At 33.6% G+C, this 22,814-nt stretch overlaps 1 protein-coding gene across 2 annotated transcripts in view; it reads right to left on the minus strand.

Moving 5' to 3' along the window:
• The window catches only part of LOC140434399 (uncharacterized), a 68,659-nt gene extending 57,764 nt beyond the window's left edge, over positions 1 to 10,895 (minus strand). The window contains exon 1 of one of the 2 annotated variants that reach the window (XM_072522612.1): positions 10,591 to 10,895. In XM_072522612.1, the coding sequence (XP_072378713.1) occupies positions 10,591 to 10,741 (151 nt within the window). In that variant the 5' untranslated portion in view covers positions 10,742 to 10,895. The remainder of the gene's footprint in view (positions 1 to 10,590) is intronic. The other variant, XM_072522611.1, reaches the window with a different exon arrangement.
• Positions 10,896 to 22,814: the final 11,919 nt, after the last annotated feature.

Genomic DNA, 22,814 nt, shown 5'->3' on the forward strand with positions numbered 1-22,814 from the left:
TGTTTTATTATTTTAAAAAAGTGGAATGTATGTAATTTTATTCTCCGAAATTAACTGACCTTGTATGGAGAACAAACAATAAAGACTAGGCCAAAAATAACATCCTATTAAAACTACATTTTAATCATAATATTGTTGTTACTCATAAACACACATATTACAAATTGTCTTGATAAGATTGTTTTATAGTCGAAAACAATACACGTTGTCTTTAAATATAATTATTTTACCGTTCAGAAGTCGTACTATCTCTCAAGCGCAGTATATCTGTGTATTTCTGATCTCTCTATCTGTTTTGTTTTCGACGATCGGATTATGTTCCATCTTTTATATTATTGACTTGTTATCTCGTATACAGGGTGTCTGCAAGCGTTCTTTACAAAAGAAAACTACTAATTTTCGAACTCATTTTATGCCGATTTGACAACAACCCTAATATACACATGCTTTATAAGGGAGCTAGAGCTACTTAAAGATGGCGCCCTAACATAAGTTTAATTCAAATATCTTCAAAACATTCTAAATATTTACACTAACAATTCAAGTGGATATTTGAAAAATATTTATGTTAAGTGTATCAAAGTGCGCAATCAATAAATAAATGCTGTTACTCTGATTTTGAATGTTAATATTAAATTATCAATAAAATTTTGAGTTGTTTCTTAAATTTTTGCAATTCCTTAGCTAATTGTTTTAAAGTTGAGGTGGCTTTATGAGTCGATTTAAACGTCTGGAGATTTTCGCCCAAACATGTTCGATGTAATTCATACCCGGAGAATACAGTGGCTAATCCATTTTTGTAATTGCATGATAATCTATCCATTCGTTCGGGCATTATCATCGATAAAAACAAATCTACAACCTATAGTACCAGCAAATGGCACTATTATTGGCTCTATGACCCCGTCACGATATCTTACATATCTCGTTGTTTCATTATTTAAAATTACTCATCAGTCAGAAGTCAGTGCATCCATTATAATATATGCCACCCAGACACAAACTGATTTGCCTCCAAAGAAACTAGTTGAACCCATCAAATGTGCATTACATCGTTGAACTTTTTCTCTTTGGATCAATATTCTGCCGTCAGACGTATATAAACGAAATCTTGATTCGTCAGACAAAAGGCAATGTCTCCAGTCTTGGAAACCCCATTGACTGTGTTCCATCGCCCAACAATATCTGCGTACACGTTGCTTTGCCGTCTATTGTGGATGTGTATCGCGTCTTCTAGTTCTTAAATGACATACATGTAACCCTTTTCTAATAGTTTCTTGACTAGAAATCATCCTTCTAGTACCTTTTCACTCAGTCGCATAGTGATTTTCACTTGAGACAAAGCTTCTTGTCTCCAACGCACTAGCTGTTCAAGTAACACAATCTCTAATGGTCCTAAAGACATATTACTAAACTAAATCAAGTTTTATCTAAAGTAAGTTTTATTGAAACAACATTATTAAATTAGAAGAATCAACAGCTGAATTGCAAATATTAGTTTTTCTTAGAACAATTGGAAGTCCTGAGGCTAAAGAAAAAAATATTGGGAGAGTTAGAACAGGAAGAATTATTAATTACAGAAAATTATAAAGTGTATAAACAGTTGTAAACTATTTCAACGTACTTTGATATGGCGATATTTAGGTTGAGATTTTGCATTGAAGAATTCTGTTCCTTATTAGATCTTATAGACATTTTATACTCTTTCTCTTCGAATCTGATTTGGTTTTGCATTTCAACTACTTGTTATTTTGTCAATAAATTTTGTTATTCCCTACAATTTTTTATTGTTATTTTCTTCTAATTAGAAGTCTGGATCGCGGACCGCGTAGCATTTTTTGGAATGTTGTGTAAGTACAACGCAGCATACTATTAGTTTAGGGATGTTTGGAGTCATTAAATAGTCTATTCAATACCCTTCATCTGCCAGGAGTAAAACTCTTTATGTTTATGGAGATTTTCTCCATTATTTCTGCAATTATTTTAATACAGTACTTTGGCTAATTCTAATTATTTCACCTACACTGCTTAGGTAAGCCGGATCAGCTAAATAACGCAAAAACACTTTCATTTTGTGGAATGGTAATAATTCACCATCTCATTCTCGTTATTCTACTCACTAAAAGTAATGGTTTGCCACTACAGTAATCCATTAAAGTTTGCTTCGTTGAAACAAAAACAGATTTCTAAAATTATTTGTTGATGGTTCTACACGTCTTTTGTAACTTTTCAGGGACGTATATTGTTTAGAAACGCCATAATTACCACACACGTTCTATTTCTCCGAAATAGAAGTCTGAACCGTAGGTACCTTCAGCAAAAATTAAGCTTTTCATTCATCGTATGGCAGTGGTCAGCTCAATAACAAAATTGAGAACAAACAGCTTATAGGGTAATGGACATGTAAAAAGAATGGACAAAAACAGACTACTCCAACTGACAATGTAGTGGATACGACCAAAACGTAGAAAGTGAGGAAGGCCTAAGAAAACATGAAAAGAGTGGATAACTAAAGCAACAAGCAAGATTAGTGAGACTAGAAATATATCTCAGTGATCCTAAACTATATCTAAAACATAATATATCGCAAAATATACCGAAAATGCGACACCAATATGAGCGGACACTGAATGTTGTCCAGTCTGTAGTTTCTCTTGGAAAGCGGCATAACAACGCAAATACCTATTAGATTTGGAGTACGGTAAGAATATAACTTGATATCTATGAAATCTCAACTTGCAGATAAATATTTAGCATTGACAAATGTTTGAACTGCTTCATAACAGACAAACTATACCCTATAGAAATAAGAACAAGGGTAGAACTCAAGATGAAGACACTGCTAAGCGACCACAGGCCCAGAATTATCACCCGGCTTAGATTTGTACAATGCTACTTGTACTCTATTTTGCTGAATAGAGTAGAAGTCTGGACAATAAAAGTTGATACTATGTTTTGAGAGTCTTGAGGTGTTTAAAATGTGGATACCAGAGTTATTAGCGCTCAAATCTAATCATAGAAGGAAAAAGAGTGGACAGCAAAAGACTTGGCTGTAGGCAATGTCCCTAATTAAAGAACATCCGTGATTAGACACCAATTTACATAAATTTCCGTTAACAGCATAAAAACGCACACACTTCACCAACATTTTTGCCAAACTAGGCTGATGGAAACGGCACTTGAAGAAGGAGATATCTGAGACAGGGCCAATTTAATAATAGAAACCAGTAGAAGTTAAGCTGTCGCCAGAGTGGACCAATCACAGTAAAGATTGCCACTATGGCCGGCCAATTACAACGAGGTTTATTATTTATGATTGAATTGGCCTTCCGATGGAAGATCGCTGTGCACATGCAACTAGTAAATGCATAAAAGCAGCGTACCTTCCAATCGCAGGTTAGGCTAGTTCTTAATCTTAACCAAGCAACACCTATTTTGGCTGAGTAGACCGTATAGGTGAGAAGTAAACTCTGCGGTTTACTTTTCACCTATACCAAAAATCATCGAAATAACTAAGAGACTTCGTCACGAAGAACAGTTCCATATCTTTGTTAATTGCTCTGATAAATACAAGGTTTCACGACTTTGAGAATCACCACAATCAGAAATGAAGGTATCCGATACTTCACTCTTTGACTATCCTTTGTTTGATATAAAGAAAAGTCTGAAAACGGAATTATTTCACAAAGCCTATCAAACAGATCGAGGAGAACACTTCAACTGTTCAGACAGATATTGGTTTGAAATAGATAAAAGTCGGATAGGCTTAGAACTATTTCAGATCTTGTCGAACTGCCACAGTTTCCGATAGATCACCGACGGTCAGGAATAAATAAAAGCCCGAGCAGACTTAGAATTATTCCATGAATTGGTAAATGAGCTAAAGCAACACTTTTTCGCTAAACCATTCGTTCGAAATAAATAAAGGTCCGAAGGGAATTATTTCGCAATTAGTGACCAGTTAAAGAGTCGACATTCTGTCAGTATTCCTACGCATTGGGAAGAGTAGTCTTGGAAGTCTGAGGAACCGACATCTCTATTAACAATCGAAGTGCATTCTGTGTATAGAGAGTACTAATAAACCTTTCATGTAAGATATATTAATTATAATTAATTAAATGTAAGAAATTTAAAACTGATAGAGTACTCTACATTGCCAGTAGCACCTTGTTGACAACAGAGCCCCCGGTGACCCTCTCGTCAGTGTAAATCAAAATCATATTATTTTTCAATTAATCAGAGGATGGAACAGAAGAACCTTCGTCAATCCACACGAGTGGCGGCTGGAAATCATCCTGGAACTCCACGCAATATGGAGGTTGATCCAACCCTACGACAAAGCATTGGACAACATCGTTCCACGTTTTGAAACCAATTATACCAATTATACCAATTATTACACTTATATATATATATATATATATATATATATATATATATATATATATATATATATATATATACATAATTGTATAATCATTTGTAAGATAACCAAAGTTAAGTAAACAAAATATAAAACGTAGGCTCATAATTATCATGAGAACCTTTAATATTTACTTTTGTATGTATAAATATAGTAGATGTATAAATAAACATTAAGATTGTGTAATATCTTCATTGCATTTTTACTACAATAAATTTCACAAAAAAGTAATGAAACATGTACTCCATATGTCGACGAATGGAGTGCCTAAGAGGGATTTTTCTATTTTTTTTTAGTGATAAAACGTTTTGCTTGTTCTATGTAAAACCCCGTAAAATTAAACAAAACTCAAAGGTTTTCAAATTTCAATTCATTTTATAGTCAATTTTATGTAAATCCTTATGAATTTCTGCACTAAAGTCCAAAATATAACAAAAATCTAGTAAGTAATGTTGACAAGGTACCTAATTAACTGTGAACTCTGGTAAATGACTTTAAAACAATGCTAAATCTGCTACAAAAAATATAGGAGTCCTATTAAATTCAAATATTTAATGAAAAATAACCAGATATATAAATTGACAAGAAAATCGAAAAATACGTATAAGGAGGACGCGGATGTAACTATCATTCAGTAACGGAAATCCAAAGACGAGTTTACGAAAAAGAGCAGCAGAACTTGATTTCAGCTAGGAACACTTATAGAGAATATTCAGGCGAAACAAAATTCATTCATTTAAAACGAAATTTATTGACACCTTCCAATATTGTAATTATGACACGAGGCATGAATTTTGTGCAAATAAACTTATGAATAACCGGTTCTTTCTCTACAATATTTTATTTTCTGCTGAAGCAACGTTCACGACAACGTTTCATCCCACAACTGTCGGTACTGAGCTAGTGAAAATCCTATTTTACATGATCTAACGTAATAATCAATTTGCGAAAAAAGTAAATATTTCATGTGCTCTTTTACCAAATCAAATAATCGGACCGTATTTTCTGGAGGAAAGGTTAAATCAGGAAGCATATATGTAGATTTGCTGGATAACTTTTTATTATCGGAGTTAGATGATTTTCCCTTGAAACAAAGGCGTCCAATTTATTTTCAACATGATGGCTGTTCGTCGAATTCGACTTTGCTGATAAGAGAGTGGATATTTTCCTGAACGATGGATAGGACGATGATGACCAATAACAATGGAAACCGAACAGCTACCTTATCATCTGCTAAATACATGTTTTTCCACAAAAAAAAAATATTGAACAAATAACCAAAACGATCACCTGCTTAAAAATGCCACTTTTCTAATCTAATGGATGTCCGTATCTACTGAGGTACCAATATTGATTATGATCAGTACCTAGTTGGCGCAATAATCTGGGAAAGAATCTCGACACAACTATAAACTTCTTAAATATCCCCAAATATTTGATTTCAAAACTACACTGAACCTTAGTCATAATCAATGAAAGTCTAGGAACTAGTGAATATTGGAATACGTGTAGGAACAATATCCAAGATCAGCAAGTAATCATAGCACCAAAAAGACCTCCACCACGAAACGTCTGGTACAATGCGAAGATGAGGACAGGCCGCCCAGAAAAACCTGAGAAAACAGCAGGCATATAAGGACCTTAGGAAAGAATAAAAAAAGCAAACTTTTGCAAATGGTATATTGGAAGAACTTGAGTCGTTAAAAAATTAAAACCCAACGGAACGGAACGGATATATAGTCAATACAAAGGAAGAAGTAATAATTACAGAAGTTGTGCCCTTCACCGCAGCAGAAAAAGCACATTAACACCTCAAATACCATCTCAGAGAGACCAAAATAATACGCCCTTACAACTACCCTCATAGATGCAAAACTTTAAGATGAGGTAGTAATAGTCTCATTAACCAAATTGACAAAATAATAGTCATGGCTTGAAATTAGTAACAAATCTCGGAAGAGTGGTTTACCGGAATTGTTTATCCAGTGTTCAATAATGGTGACAAATTAGAATGAAGAAATTGTAAAGGAACAACACTTCTCAATATAATATACAAAATATTTGTTAACGTAATATATTATGGACGATGAGGGGAACAGTCATAAAAGTTTGTTGGCGCGTATCAATAAGGCTCTAGACTACGTCGGTTAATAGCAGACTGTCGCATATTTTGGAGAAAAGCCAATGAATTTAGTGTCGATATCATCTTTTCATTGATTTTAAGTCAGTTTGTAACAGCGTACTAAAAAATAAACTTTATGATCATCATCATCATCCAGCCTCAAAAGTCCACTGCTGAACATAGGCCTCTTCCTCATGTTTCCAACCCCGTCTATCTGGCGCCGCTCTTATCCAGTTTTTATTGAGTCTTCTTAAATCGTCAGTCCATCTTGTAGGTGGTCGACCGACGCTTCTCTTGTCTTCCCTTGGCCTCCATTCCAATAACCTCTTTGTCCATCGCCCATCTGTCATTCTGGCTATGTGTCTTGCCCATCTCCATTTTAGTCTGGCTATCTTCTCGATGATGTCAGTCACTCCGGTTCTTCTCCTGATGTCTTCGTTGGTTATTCTGTCTTGCAGAGTTATTCCTAACATGGACCGCTCCATTCTTCTCTGCGTGACTCTCAGTTTGGTAGTTGCTGCTTTTGTTAAGGTAAGTGTTTCTGCTCCGTACGTCAAGACTGGGAGGACGCACTGATCAAATACCTTTCTCTTTAGGCATGTGGGCAGCTCACTTATAAAAGTTTCTCTCAGTTTTCCAAATGCTGCCCACTCTAGGCCGATTCTTCTCTTCAGTTCATGAGTCTGGTTATCCCTGCCAATCATAATTTCATGTCCCAGGTATTTATATCTATCTACAAGTTCTATTTCTTTCCCACCAATACTGATGTTCTGGTTGGGTACCAAATTAGTCGTGATTTTTGTTTTCGAGATATTTATATTTAAACCTACATTTTCTGTAGCCACAACGAGTTCCTGTACCATCTCTCTTGCCATACCTAGATCTTCAGCTATTATAAGTATATCATCGGCGAAACGTAAGTTGTTTAGATATTCTCCATCTATTTTTATTCCCTTTGTCATCCAATCCAAATTCTTAAAAGCATGTTCTAGCACCGTATTAAAAAGTTTAGGTGACATTGGGTCTCCTTGTCTAACCCCCCGTTATATTTTTATGCGATTACTGTTAGTATGTAATCTGACAGTGGTTGTTGCCTGCAGGTATATTTTGTGTAATAATTTAGTATATCTATAATCTAGCCTGCATTCTTTAAGCGCCTGTAATATTTTGCTTAGCTCAACTGTGTCAAAGGCTTTGTGAAAATCGATAAATATTAGAACTAGAGGTTTATTGTATTCCACTGCTTTCTCTATTAGGGTTTTTATACTTTGTAGATGGTCATTTGTTCCGTAACTTTTTCGGAATCCTTCCTGTTCCCTTGGTTGATAATCTAATTTTCTTTCCATTCTCTTAACTAGTATTCGCGTAAACAACTTATATATATGGCTGAGGAGGCTAATCGGTCTGTAATTCTCTAAATTTGCTTTGTCTCCTGCTTTGTGTAATAGAATCATAGTAGCGTTATGTTAATCCAGTCTGTTGGAATATTGGCGCTGTGAAGGCAGATATTGAAAAGTTGTTTAATTTTTTCAAGTAATACATCCCCTCCAATTTTTAGTGCTTCTGATACTATTCCATCTTCACCCGGGGTTCGATTATTTTTCATTTTCTTCAGGGCTTCTTTGATTTCTGATTTTGTTATATCGGGCATTAAATCTGATCCTTGGTTTAATACCCCATTTTTTTTTTAAAGAACTTTATGACGCTATAAACTAATCGGACTGGTGAAGTCCACAATGCATAAAGTAATAAACAAAATACAACTACATAGTGAACTTTTACCAACTTTTAAAACATATATGTATTAAAAACAAATACATAGTGACCGTTCACAAAATTTTGAAACACACGTGTTTCCTTTTTAACATTTTTAATAAATCTTCGCAAACTATAACCTACCAGATAATTAAATGATATGTTTACTACCTTTTGTAAATATGGGTCTGCAAATAAATGAAGAAATGGGCTAATTAAAAGATATTTTTACTATTTTTTTTTTAATATTGACCTGCAAATAAATGGCGGAGACCAAATTGATGGCATCAACACCTAACAACAGAGCGAGACATATTGGGTACCACTTTATCGTAGAAAATTCTAGCTTTGAGGTATAAAACATATTCATGTACTTAAACTGCCTTGTGACCAATGAAAACTCTTATCACAGACAAATCAAAATGCAGGATAAGAACAGAACTCTATCATACAATATTAAAAATGAAGGATAATTCTACCAAACAAGTGCTACCTGTAGGTAATTATTATTCTCTTTATCTTTTTCCAAAAATTTTTATCTTGGGTTATACGTCCTGCCGAAACGTATCCCCTAGGTCTGGTCTTCCTCTACTTCTCCGTTCAGGAACTAGCATATTAGCATATCAGACATTCTTCGTATTGGGTGATTAGCGCCTCGACATTGAACATGCCCGAACTATCTAAATCTGTGCTCTCTTATTTTGGAATCAATTGGTGCCAAGGAGGAGTCAATAGAGTCAATAGACTTCCCCTAATATACTCATTTTTAATGTCACATGCATTTGTTGTTTCTGTAGGAAAGGTGTAAAATGGAGATGGGATCAGAGAACAGAACTAGCATTCCAAGAAATCAAAAACATTGTTCTGTCAAATTTAAAAATATACCATCCTGACTACACAAAGCCATTCATATTAAGAACAGATGCATCAATAGAGAGATTATCAGGGGTATTATTACAAATACATGATGGGGTCGAATATCCGATACAATTCATTTCAAGAATTACAAAGCCACATGAAAAGGGTTACTAAGTTTCAGAATTAGAACTAGCAAGTATCATACACTGTGTCACAAAATTAAGATTTTATTTGTTGGGAAATGAATTTACTATAGAAACAGATCACCAAGCTTTAACATCTATATTAAATAACAAATATGGAAACAGTCGAGTACACCGTTGGAGCCCAATACTGAGTGAATACAGTTTTGAAATCAAATACATTTCTGGAAAATCCAACATAGTGGCAGATGCTTTGTCAAGGTTTGATCCTAGGTACTTGGAACTATTATTTATTACAATCAATTTACCGTCCGAAGTTATCATTTTATTTGTAGTGGTAACTCCATATTCAAATAAACATTTCAAATAGTCTGCTTTTTGTACTTTTAGTTCTAAACCTTTTTCCTTGTCCCAATGTTCCAGTTTTTATTCTAAACCCCTTTCAATATTTCCTACTAGCACTACATTATCAGCATACATTAGGCATCAGGAAATGTTACCCTCTAATTTCTCTGTTAGCTAATCCAATATTAAGGTCAATCTGTTTGCGACTGGCAACTCATTACAAATGCAAATCTTCAAATAAAGATTAAGGATTACTAGTAGTAAAGGGTAGTACAATTTTTGGATTTATAGAATGAAGATACCTAATTGGAGATCAAAAACAGATTGGAATGGAGCTTAATCACCAATCGGACGAAATCACATAACAACCTGTGAAAGAAGACGACAGAGAACAATAAAAGAAAGAAAAGGCCGAGTGATCCTCCGCGAAACACGACGCATAAGAGCTCATATTAAAATGGGGGTCCAGAAGTGACAGGGCCGAATATATATATATATATACACTTTATAATATTTTCATATCTTTTAAATTACTTTGAATAAAAAATTTAATTTTTTTGTATAAATGAGAAAGTTCTGATGGAATCAAGAGTATAATCTTTTTCATGTCCATCCAATTTTATGAGATCACAAACATTTTTAGCTACAACAGAATATATACACTTTTTTTTTTTTAAATGAATAGTTAATTTAGCGCACTCAAATTAGCATAAAAATGGATGCCAATATAATGATATCTAGTTTTTAAAATTTAGTACATTCTATTTTGAGAACGATAATTCTAACAATGCAGGTTACGTTATTTTTAGATGTATTACCTTACTCATTATTACGGCGCCAGCGAGTCCGTACTACATATTATTCAATGTGATAAATCCAGCACGCTATCGTTCGCCAGATTGTAACAAAATCATAACAAATAAAAAAAAAACAAAGTTACTTACGCAGAATTTTCTGCTTGATTTTAGCAATTCTCGCTTTTTGTGTTTGAGCCGGTGTATGATGTGCATTGCTGCTACCTGTCGCAGGTGGATTATTCAAGGGTTGGTGCTGAGCTGCCGAGGACTCGGTTGATTGTTGAGGGTGGTGTTCCATCGTTGTTGTTGCTTGCACTTTCGAAACTACTCTACATAACACGTGTTGATCACTTGAGGTGTTTCGTGCACTAGTGTTTTCACGATATGAATCTACCGGTAGTGGGTCGACCTCCGCGTCTCCTCTCTCTTTTTCGCTTACTATGTTCTAATGTCAATCAGTTTATATTTAGCTCCATGCGCTGAATGTTTTGATGGGCGGAGAACCCAGTAGCGCACAAGAAGGAGAATTACACAAATTGTTACACTTTGAAGGATTTAAGTACAGTTTTTTGAAAAAAGTTTTGCTCAGAACAGAATCTTAACCGTTTCCATTCAACGGATATCCGATAAAATGATTTAATAAATACAATAAAAACTAGTATTTTTAGCAATAACCGAATGGTAATACAGAATATACAATATTATAACAGATACATATTATAATATTACGGCTTTAAAACTATTATTGAAAGTAAACTAAACCAATTTTACTATATACCAGGTAACTAACGATTTTCCCATGGCACTCGTTGATACCATGGTACAATGAATACATGATACATTGTATACAGGTATACAGGTATCTAACAACTGCTTTTGATAAATTTGGTGATAACAATATGCAATAAACAAAATATTTTTACAATAATTACTTATAAACAATGTATATACAATGCAAGATCACTATTTAATTTTAAATACTAAAGGTGAAGACCGCTAAATTATATGGAAAAGTGACACAATTTTACTGAGAAAGCAAACAAAATCTTTTAAAGTGAGGGTTTGTAAAATTATGTTTGTTATTTTGGTGGTTAATTATTGCAAAAATAGTTTCAAAAATCGATTTTTGAAAAATATTACTATTATTAGGGGAGGATGGGGCATCATGGACCATGGGGGTAATGTAAACCACATCGGTTATTTTGTTTAAAATTGGCAACACTGCATCTAGTAACTACTACAAATATGCGTAGACATCTTATCTACTTTTAGTATGAGTGTGAACGCACGGGGAGTACGTTCAGACGTGTTATAATTAAAAACACGTGTTTCGTCGCTGCTGATCTAAGGAATTTAGTACTTTTGACTAAAGATTTCTCGGTAAGTAGACATGATTATTTTAACTTTTTGATACTGTGGTGTTGCTTGTAAAATGTGCTTTTAATAATTAAGATTTGCTTTTGATACGTTGTGAACTGGTACGTTAATTTCCATATTTTGAATGTGTACTACGCATGGGGCAACGTGGACTAGGAGTGGTTCACATTGCCCCATTATATTTTCTTGACACTTTTTTAATTATATGCTTCTTTTGCAGTTAGAAATGGTACGAAATTATGTGAGGAAAACTGAGCAACAATCCTGGTCTCTTGTTGCCTTGAAGAATGCTATCCGGACAGTTAAAGCTGGGGAAATGGGCTATTTAAAAGCTAGTAAAGTTTATGGTATCCCGAAAGCAACGTTAATTCGCAGATGCAAAGACAAAGTAACAAGAATTTCTCCTGACGAAAAGGGTCTAGGTTTCTACAAAACGGTTTTTACCAAGGAACAGGAAGAAGGAATTACTTTGCTTGATCTTCGTCACCTAGCTTTCCAGTTAGCCGAAAAAAATAACATAGACCATCTATATAATAAAACAAACAAACTTGCAGGTTTAGATTGGGCGTACGGATTTCGAAAACGGCACCCAGGGCTTTCATTACGTAAACCCGAATCAACATCTGCTGCAAGAGCTGAAGCTTTTAATCGTTACAATGTAAAACAATTTTTTGATCTGTATAAAGCTACTTTGGATTCTAAACATGTCAATCCAACGCGTGTTTTTAACTGTGACGAAACAGGTCTAGGTACAGTCCCCAAATGTAATAGTAAAATCTTGGCGCATAAAGGACGGAAACAAGTTGGACGGCTTACTTCTGCTGATAGAAGTGGAATAACAACAGCCGTTATTTGCATGTCATCATCAGGAATCTTCATACCGCCGATGTTAATCTTTGCAAGAAAGAGAATGAAAGTTGAACTCCAAGCTGGTGCACCTCCAGGTTCAATATTCGCCTGTAGCGATAGTGGCTGGATAAATAGTGAACTCTTTTTAATATGGTTTCAACATTTTCTTCAACAAACGAAACCAAGTGAAGACGATCCGATCTTATTGATTTTGGATGGACACAGCAGCCATACAAAAAACATAGAAGTAATTAATTTGGCTAGGAAAAAACATGTACATATCATTTGTTTGCCTCCACATTCCACCCATCGAATGCAGCCAACCGATATTGGTGTCATGGCTCCTTTAGCACGATATTATGATATGGCATTAGAAAAGTTTCTTAATAACAACCCAGGCAGAGTGGTAACAGCTTTCCAAATCTCTAAAATTTTTGGTGAGGCTTTCTTACAAGCTGCAACACCTTTGACTGCTATTAACGCTTTTAAAAAATGTGGGATAGTACCTTATGATCCCAATATATTTACAGACCTCGATTTTGCACCATCTGCTACGACTGAAAGAGATTTGGAGAATAATAGTCTACCAGTGTCAAGTCAAGATGAGGCAATTCCTTCAACTTCAACTGTAGAGCCTCACTTAAGTCAAGATGAGGTAATTGCTTCAACCTCAGTTGCAAAGCTTCATACTGGTAACGATTTTCAATTGACAATTTCCCCTGCACACAATAGAGCAACAACTTCATTTGGAGCAAACAGCCCTAAAGACATTCGTCCTCTGCCCAAGAGAAGTAAATTAATGGAACCAAAGAGGAAATCCAAAAAAGGTAAAACGGCTGTACTGACATCTAGTCCGTATAAGCTAGAATTAGAACTTGAAATAAATACGAAGGAGGCAATAGAAACAATGAAAAAGGAAAAAGCTAAGAAAAAAATAAATGATGATAAGCACGAAGATAGTGAAAGAAGTAACAAAAAAATAAAAGTTTGTCCTTCCAAAGATGGTAAGGGAAAGAAAAAAAATAAATGTAACCATCAAGTACAAGATGATGGCAATGGTGAAGATGCTGAATGTTTTTACTGTAACGAGTGGTTCTCCTCATCAGCCAATGAAGAAGGATGGGTACGTTGCTCGGCCTGTCTGAAATGGGCTCATGAAGCATGTGCGGGAATAGATCCAGAAGATGATGAAGAATTTCAGTGTGAATTTTGTATTTCTGAATAAATATAACATGTGTCTATTTTTACTAATGTTCTGTTACCGGTTTTATAAGTATTTTTAATAAAAAAATTCTTTTTACTTGATTTTATTTACCAAACATAGCCATTAGATAATGAAATAGTGTGACTTTCCTCAGTAGTTCACATTGCCCCACCCTATGGGGCAATGTGAACTTTTGACATATAGTCAGTTGTCATTTTTTTGTTGAAAATACGTTAAATAAATTATGTTTCAATTGCAACTAAATGACAGTTAAATGTTTAATGAACGTCCCTAATTAATTAAACAAAACAAAATCATTTCTGGTTTAACAGTATGTGCATATCTTCCTTAGATGGTTCACAATGCCCTATCCTCCCCTAAACTTTTTTAAAAATGCACAAAAAACTTTGTTTTCGCGTGAGATTGAGGACAAATCACAGATATTCAACTTTAAAAATTCAAAGAAGTTTAACATAATAGGCATTGCAAAATTGAGATTGTTTATCCCAAAAAGCTGTTATCGACAACGTTATTATGTGTAAACTACTGGCTCTACAAGAAGATATCATATTGAAGAAAAGTGAAGAAAAGCTTATTGTATCAAATTAAATCATTCAACGAATAAAAAATTTTCGGTTAAATATTGTAAAATAGGTTTGCAAAAGTACTGTGATGTTAAGTTTGAAAACCATTAAAATGACTCAATAGCAATAAAGACGCAGTAATATGAAGGAAGTTAATTTTTTTATTCGTTGGTATTACTACACGAATTAAAAAAAAAAAAGCTTTCACTTTTTTTTCAAAAATTCGCTTTACTATAAATAACAAGTACTTTAAAAAGAACCATTTGGACGATTAAGAGTTCAAGCTTAGACAAAAAAATTAAAAATGTTCCGTCCATAATGCGCCAGCGACAAGGGGTTTAAAAGGGAAGCTATTTTACTATTTCAAAAACTGAATTCATACATTCAAATTTATAAAAGTCGCAATATCTCCGTTTGTAATTAAAGAAAATTGACGTTAATCTGGGTACCTCGTGGCATAGATCATAAAAATGTATTTAGTTAATTTGTGAAACAATTATTTAACCGAATAATTTTTTTAAACAATTTATAATAAATATTTACTTTGCAAAATTTTTCTCTTAATATTATTAGTAAAAAAAAATAATGTAATGATAAGCAACTTTAATATTTATGTATTATAGTTATAAATAATCTCTTATAACAGTTAATTTTCCAAAAAATTTTACAAAAAATTGCGTCTTAATTTTTCTTAACTTATTATGCTTAATGTTTTTACAATTACTTTTTCTCAAAAACATTACAAATATTTATATTTTACTCAAATTAATTTACAAACTTTGTATCCTTATAAATAAAAATTATGGAAGTGATCTGTGTATATATTTAACAGAATACAATTTACACGCTAAAGTTTCCTATTTTTAATTTGTTTAAAATGTATTTGTTTTTCAGTCAAGCAAAATAATTGTAAAAATAATAACCACAATTGAGTGGCGCCAAACCATAACGTTGTAAGTGTCCAAAATAAAAGTTTTCAGTAGAGGCAAAAAACTATTTTTATTTTAGTCAAAAAATAGTCTTCTCTTCTTCCTCCTTGCATATAGGCTTTAAAGCCTGTTTCTTCTTCAATATAAGCCTCCTAAATTGTTTAAATTATCGCACCATCTTTTTTTTGGTCTGCCAATACTTCTTCGTCCATTTGATGACTTATCTCGTGCTATTCGTTCTATCCTATCCTCTGCCATTCTACTAATGTGTTCGTTCCACTCCTGTTTCCGGTTTGTCACCCATCCATTTATGTCTTTTATATCGCATACATATTGCATTCCCTGATATTCGTCGGATTATTTTCATCTCTGTCGTTTCTAGTAGTCGTCCCGTTTTAGATGTCTCATCTCGTGTTGCTTTTAAGCTTTGTTGTCGTATTTCTTCTTCAACATCTCCGTAACTAGTTATATCTATTCCCAGATATCTAAACCTTGCTTCCTGCTTTATTATTTTCCCTACAATTTCGATTTTACATCGTAGTGGGAATTTAGATGTTGTCATACATTTGGTTTTTTATTAATTGTTGATTATTATTTTCCTCTTCTATAAACAGTTGCGTCATGTATCTTTCCCATTCGTTTGCTGGTATGTTATTATATTCCCTCAATTCTGCCATTTCTTTGCATTAAAATTTCCATTTCCAAAGTAGCTTTCCATCCTTTTTGTAAACTGTTCCCAGTGTTCACTTTTTGTTCTTCTTATCAACTGCTTGGTTTCATTTCGTATTCTTCTATAGGTGTCTTGGGATTCTGGAGTATTCGATGTTTTGTACTTCGTGTAGGCCTCTCATTTCTCTTTACATTTCTCTTTTATTTATTTTCCGAACCATGGTGTATTATTGTGGTTTCTTTTGTTCAGTATGACTTTGCGTTTTCTTAGAGCTTCTATTGCTGCTTCTTCAATGTTGTTTTTAATTTTCTCCCAGCTCTCGTTATATCTTTGATGTCGTCTATTTGTTTCAGCTGTATCCTCTGTGCTAACCTCCTTTGGTACATTTATTTTGCAGAGTCGTTCCACAGTGATTCTACATTGACTTTTTCCTCGGTGATTTCCTGTAGAAAATGTTTTAGTGTTATTTTCATTATTTTTTTTTGCTAGTACTAGTTTGTGTTCACTCCCTGCGCCAGCTGAGTTTAAAGTTCGGATATCTAGAATGTGCTTTGGGTTAATTTTTCTATTAGTCACTATAAAATCAATCATATATTTGTGTCCCCTGTAGTTTTCAAATGTATATCTATACTGGAGCTTATGGACGAAAAATGTATTATTAATACTCAGTTCGTTAAAAGCACAGAGGTTAGCCATAAGTTCTCCATTTGCGTTGACATGGTTTTGGTTAAATCTTTGTTTTACTCCTGGAGTTATTTCATTTTGGATTCCTGCAAGTCACCCATAAGACATAGGGGTTCTTCATGAAGTATTTCATCAAGGATGGTTTGCAATTGTTCGTAAAATGCCTGTCGTTACTCCTTAGTTTTGCAGTCCTCGGGGCTATAGATAGTTATGACATTTAATTTTTGGTAGTCCATTGTAATGTTCATATGTATTATTCTTTCGGAGATATAATGGCAGTTATTTATGTCGTCTTTAAATTTTTTATGGATAAGTATGCCTACGCCTGTGCACGTTCTTCTTTCTTCACTCCGCTGTATGCTAGAAAATATTGGTTATAGTCTTTTTGGCCTTTCTTCTTGATTTCTTGGATTGCACAAATGTCTATGTTTTTGTTTATCAGTTTTTCTATTATCTCTTGGTCTTTTTTTTTGAAAGAAGTAATGTTCCATGTTCCTAATCTGATTGTAGGTTAATTTTTTGTTAACGTTTTTCTTTGTCTTCTGTTCTCGTTTGTCTTTTTTTAAGTACTTTAATTTTGAGAACCCTAAAGTTATTCAGTTTACAAATAACTGTGTGATTGAGATTTTTGATTACGTCTAGGAGACCGATCACATTTCAGCATAGTCTGGATCCAACCTTGATAGGCGCCGTTCTTTTTTTAATTTTGCAAACTCGACATTTTCCCAGTTCGTCTTAATAGCGTGATGTGACTTCAATATGGAATAAAGCACAACTATGGTTGATGCACACGCTTTTTTCATATATTATTTCTTCTCTACAAGTTAGAAGAGGATGTATTGTATTAGTTATGTCTCTGAGTGTTGCAATTTCTGTTTTTTTCTGGTTTTTTTTCTGGTATAAAATTATTGTCATAATTTTTGCGATCATTGTGGATTCATCAATAGAGCTGCAAGTAAATACTTAATAATATAATTTTCAATTAATCGTCGACTTTCTCAAACCCAAAAAAATAAATTTCTACTCTACTGATATACAATTTGGCTCCATGTTTCTTCTAATAGAAAAAATAAAAATAGTCCATACAAAGAAAATCAATATTTTTAGGGTTCAGCTCCCCTGCTTAGCCCCCTTGCGATGAAAGCGCGGTGGCGAAATGTGTATGCTGATTTATCTACTTACTAAAAGATGGACGTGTAGATGTTGGCACGCACTTTTCATTAGCGTGTCTTGAGAAACATTATGTTTTTTTAATTAAGAATAATTATTACATAAAAGGCTATTTTACTTTTGTTAAACTCTTATTTTAAATATTATAATAGCTTAAATTTGGATGCTATTACAATATTAAAAAAAACTTAAAGAATTATTTTTATTACTATTTTAAAAATTAATAAAGTTTTCTATACTTTTATGATTTATAATTTGTTTTCTGAAATACTACTCATGAAATAGATTAGTTTCGGTTAAAAATTTACATTGTTTAAGTATATTGCAGTTCTCGTCTCATAACACGGTTTTTCCGTTGCCAGAAAGTTTGTTATTTCATAATTTTCTTGAATATATTTTAAACAGTTTATCAAATGTTTCATATTAAGAGTTATATTACATATAAGGTTGGCTTACCAAGAGCAGACTTCCTCCTCTACCCTGGCTTGGGACAGGAAATGATGTTGGACAAAACAATAAAACTTGAAACTAAAATTTATATACAACAACTGTATCACAGAATATCAAAGAAGGCTAGAACAAAAAATGGAAAATAAAGAATCAGATTGAAATAAGATTTATCGAATTATTTAGGAAAAAATTAAAACCAACATAAAACAGCGGTAAAGAGGCACTTGGAGCAATATAAAGGAAAACAAGCAAATAACGCATACCTTTGTTTTAAGAAAAGATAAAAGTAAAATGCTAAGAAAAAAGAATCTATAATCTGTAGATAATCAATAGAAATAGGAAATCATTAAAAGTATCAAGATGGGAACTATCAATACAGAATGAGAATCAAAGAAGTAAAAATACTGTGTTAAGCAGACGACTCAATATTGATAAACCCAAGATGAAGATAGTCTGCAGAGACTGGTCTGCGGCCTGGAGAAGAGAATATAACCCTGATCTCTGTTTTGTTACCATTGACAACAAAGGCCAACCGCTAGCAGCATCACGAAGGGTTATACCTGACTTTCCACATAGTCAACATCGCCCCGTTCTAATCAAGATCGGTATCAGCATTCCGATTATAAGATCGTTCCCACGCCCCAGATGGAACTTAAAGAAAGCTAACTGGTCTGCTTTCACCAGTAACCTTGATAAATGCCTAGGATGGATTCCACCAAAGAGCCAGAACTACGGGAGACTAACAGAAGCAATAATCACCTCAGCAAAAGCGACAATCCCTAGAGGATACTGCAAAGAATATATCCCTGGTTGGACAGAACAGAGCAAAAAACTGTATGAAGAATATTGCGAAGATGGAAAGCAGGAGATTGCAGACGAACTACTCTACAGCATTGATGCTGCCAGGCGTGAAAAATGGACCCAGACAGTAGAAAACCTAGACTTTCAGAAGTTAAGTCGACAAGCTTGGTCCCTACTGCGGAAACTCGGAAGTAGCAGCCCACCCGTTGGATGGGGCGGAAGTAGCAAACCAACCTAGTAACTCCAGACCAAATAGCTACGTACATAGTGTCAACCTCTAGGGCACCTCAAAATCGCTTACATACAATTAAAGTTAAAAAAGACCTCAAAACCATAAAATCTAGTCTTGCACACTTAACAGAATATTCCAACCCATTTACGCATGAAGAAATATCGTAAGCCCTAAATGAAATGAAAATAGGAAAAGCGCCGGGTTTCGATACCATTCACGCTGAGTTCCTCAAACATAGCGGCAGATTCACTAGGCAATGGCTTGCAGAATTCTTTTCTGACATCTTTCAAACGGGAAACGTCCCCCACCAACTCAAAAATGCAAAAATCGTCGCCATTTTAAAACAAGGGAAAAGTAATAATTCACCGAAAAACTACCGCCCCATCCCACTCTTAAGTATGGTGTACAAATTGTTCGAAAGACTGTTGTATAATAGAATCAGCAAAACCATATTCCAACACTTACCAGTGGAACAGGCAGGAAAAATCTGTTTTCACAGCGGGTGAAAACAGATCTTAACAGCTCAATTTTTGACGGATAATGAATAGCATGGCACAATTATTATTATTTATAGATATATATCCAAATATAAAACCAACTTTGAGTTGTTGTGTGGTCTAAAATAGATTTCATCTATCGCGGCCATCTTTCGGTCGGACCTTCTAAGTCTATAAAAGATTCAAACAAACCGTACGGTACAGGGAGTATGACAGTGGGAAATTTATCCAACTAACGGTTGATTCGTACAGATGATTCACAATACAATCATAAACTGAATATTTATGTGCATTTTTGGTATAGCCTTTAAATTATATTATTACAATAGGCGGTATTTTTGAAAGGGGTTTTATATTTAAGGTTAAGATATTTAAGGTATTATCGGCCTGAAATAATTTCTTAGGAACTTTTACACAAATTAAAATGATGAACTGGGTGATTTTATACAAATTAAAAAATAGCACAATTTAAACCAGACGTAACTCATCGGAATTTTGACACGTTACAGAATGAACGATGATCGTTAATTATTAATCGATATATTGAAAGACGCAAGACCAGAGAGACATTTAATAGCCATCATTGGTAACATATATTGGACTCACACAGGATAATAAAACAAAAACTGTAACATTAATTATATAAATATAAAGAGAAAAATTCGCAAGGCTTGTATTTTATATCTCCTTTTTGATTTAATGTAAATGCTAAACATATATTTAAAGTATTCTTTCAGGAGCTTTCTGAAGGTGAAGGAATAAATAAACGTTATCATTTATTACATATCATATATTACAATACTTCACAAAGATTAGAAGGCGCATGGCAATAGCAAGATCTGACTTGACGAACATTCCTAAAATGCTCTGTAATCCAAAAATATGCATACCTACTATAATATAGTATAAGATAAATTTTCAAATTCTATATATGACCCATAGTTGATACGGGTGGAAAATATGGCTATTGTATTTTCCTAACAAAGCTAATAATACGAAACCCATACGGAACTGCTCGATCTTTCATAGGCGTCAACATGGTGTAATAATCAGAAAAATGTAATCATCATTATATTGGAAATTTTAGAATTATATTGATGAAATAACCAAAAACATTTGTTATTATTAATAATATAAATTTTATGAAATAACTCTGTAAGTCTAATATTCCACAAAATAATAATTTTAAGTAAATAGATAAGACAATTGTACGCAACTGATACGGGAATACTTCAAATTTTATTGACAGTTGAGCATGTGGCAAAAGTGTATAAAGTGTTGCCGCTTTTTTAGAGTAAGGATTTTGTTTATGTTTTGATTTCTTACACAATTTGATCATAATATAATATATATTAATAAATTGTATTTATAAATACATATTAAATTTAGATTAATAGCTTTAAAACTAATTATTGTTTTGTATATGCGAGCAAGCATTTTTATATGAAAAATATTATAGCAATATGACATCAAAAGACGCATTCGCAATGTGCACGTATCGACGGTAGAATAGTGGGTCGACTAAATCTGGGGTAGACATTCAGCCCTATTCGCCATTCTTCTGCTATTTCAGGATATCATCTTTGGGGCGAAGAGAGTCGAAATATACGTATAGTCTGTTCTTACATCTGTATTGTTAAAACGCTACTTACAATTTATAAATAATGATTTATATAGTACTTAATTAAAGATGTAAACGCGATTAACTTAAAGCCGTATGGAGATGTCGTTGTCTACGCCTAACTGAGATTACGTCTGTTTTATTACGAATAGCGACCAAGTAAGAAACATTATTATTATTGAGTGTGTGCCCAGATTTACTCTCTGTTTTTATTTTATAACGTCAAAGTTGTATTACACATCGCCACGTTACTAAGCCAAGTTTGTTCATACAAAGTTACTGACTCTACAAGGTTGACTTAAAGTATAACGAAATATTATGAAACAAGACACACATTGTATTCGATACGTGTGCTCCCTTTTCTATTGAAAGCAAATATTTATTGCGATATAATATTTTCAATACTTCTAATATTTTTGAATTACTGTATTGATCTCATTACTTCCTTCACTACTTTAATATTAAATTGCTGGTAAGTTGAATAAACATAACCATTATCGAAGATGTATTAAACAGCATGGACACACGACCGCAATTAGTTAACACCGTTAAAATTAGGAAAAAGTTATACCTTGGATATCTAATCCAACACAGAGAATTTAAACAAATTCAAGTAATATTAGAAGGAAGTATAGAAGGAAAGAGTAGTATAAGGTAAAAAAAAATTAAGCCGCGGAACATAAAAAAGTTGACCTATCCAACAGGAAATCAACTTATTCATCAAACATAGGACAGACAGAAATTTACGACTAACCTCAATCGAAAAGGCACTTAGGACAAGAGGAGTTATGTTTAACAGTGGCGGCCGGTCAGGGTCGGCAGGGTCGGCAGTGCCGACCCACACCTTTATAGATATTATAGTTTTTTTAATATTTAATTTAATCAGTATTTCAATCAGTAATTGTGGCAGGTAATCAGTTGATGTCATTTGTTTTTGAGAAATAAAAAAATATCTGTGAGATAATAAAGACTAACTTTTATTCATGATTTTTAAAAGAATTCCACCAATTCGATCAGACTAAATTTTATTCATGGTTTTTAAAAGAATTCGTCCAATCTGAGCGTTAAGTGATCCCTGCGTAGACACTTTTCAAATTGATGATCCGATATCGGAGACATCCATCCGCCAGTGAATTCTTAAAAAGGCACGTTTTGAGTGTTCGGCAAGCCGATCCCAACCTTGACGATTTACTTATAAAAATCAACGGAATATTAGTTGATTAGCAACCAAATATACATTTCTTTCCATATGAACTTAATTACCAAGTACGGCAAATTTAAATTTGCCGATGCTTCATTGGGA

Source organism: Diabrotica undecimpunctata, chromosome 2 (assembly GCF_040954645.1).
Source record: "Diabrotica undecimpunctata isolate CICGRU chromosome 2, icDiaUnde3, whole genome shotgun sequence".
Lineage (NCBI taxonomy): Eukaryota > Metazoa > Arthropoda > Insecta > Coleoptera > Chrysomelidae > Diabrotica > Diabrotica undecimpunctata.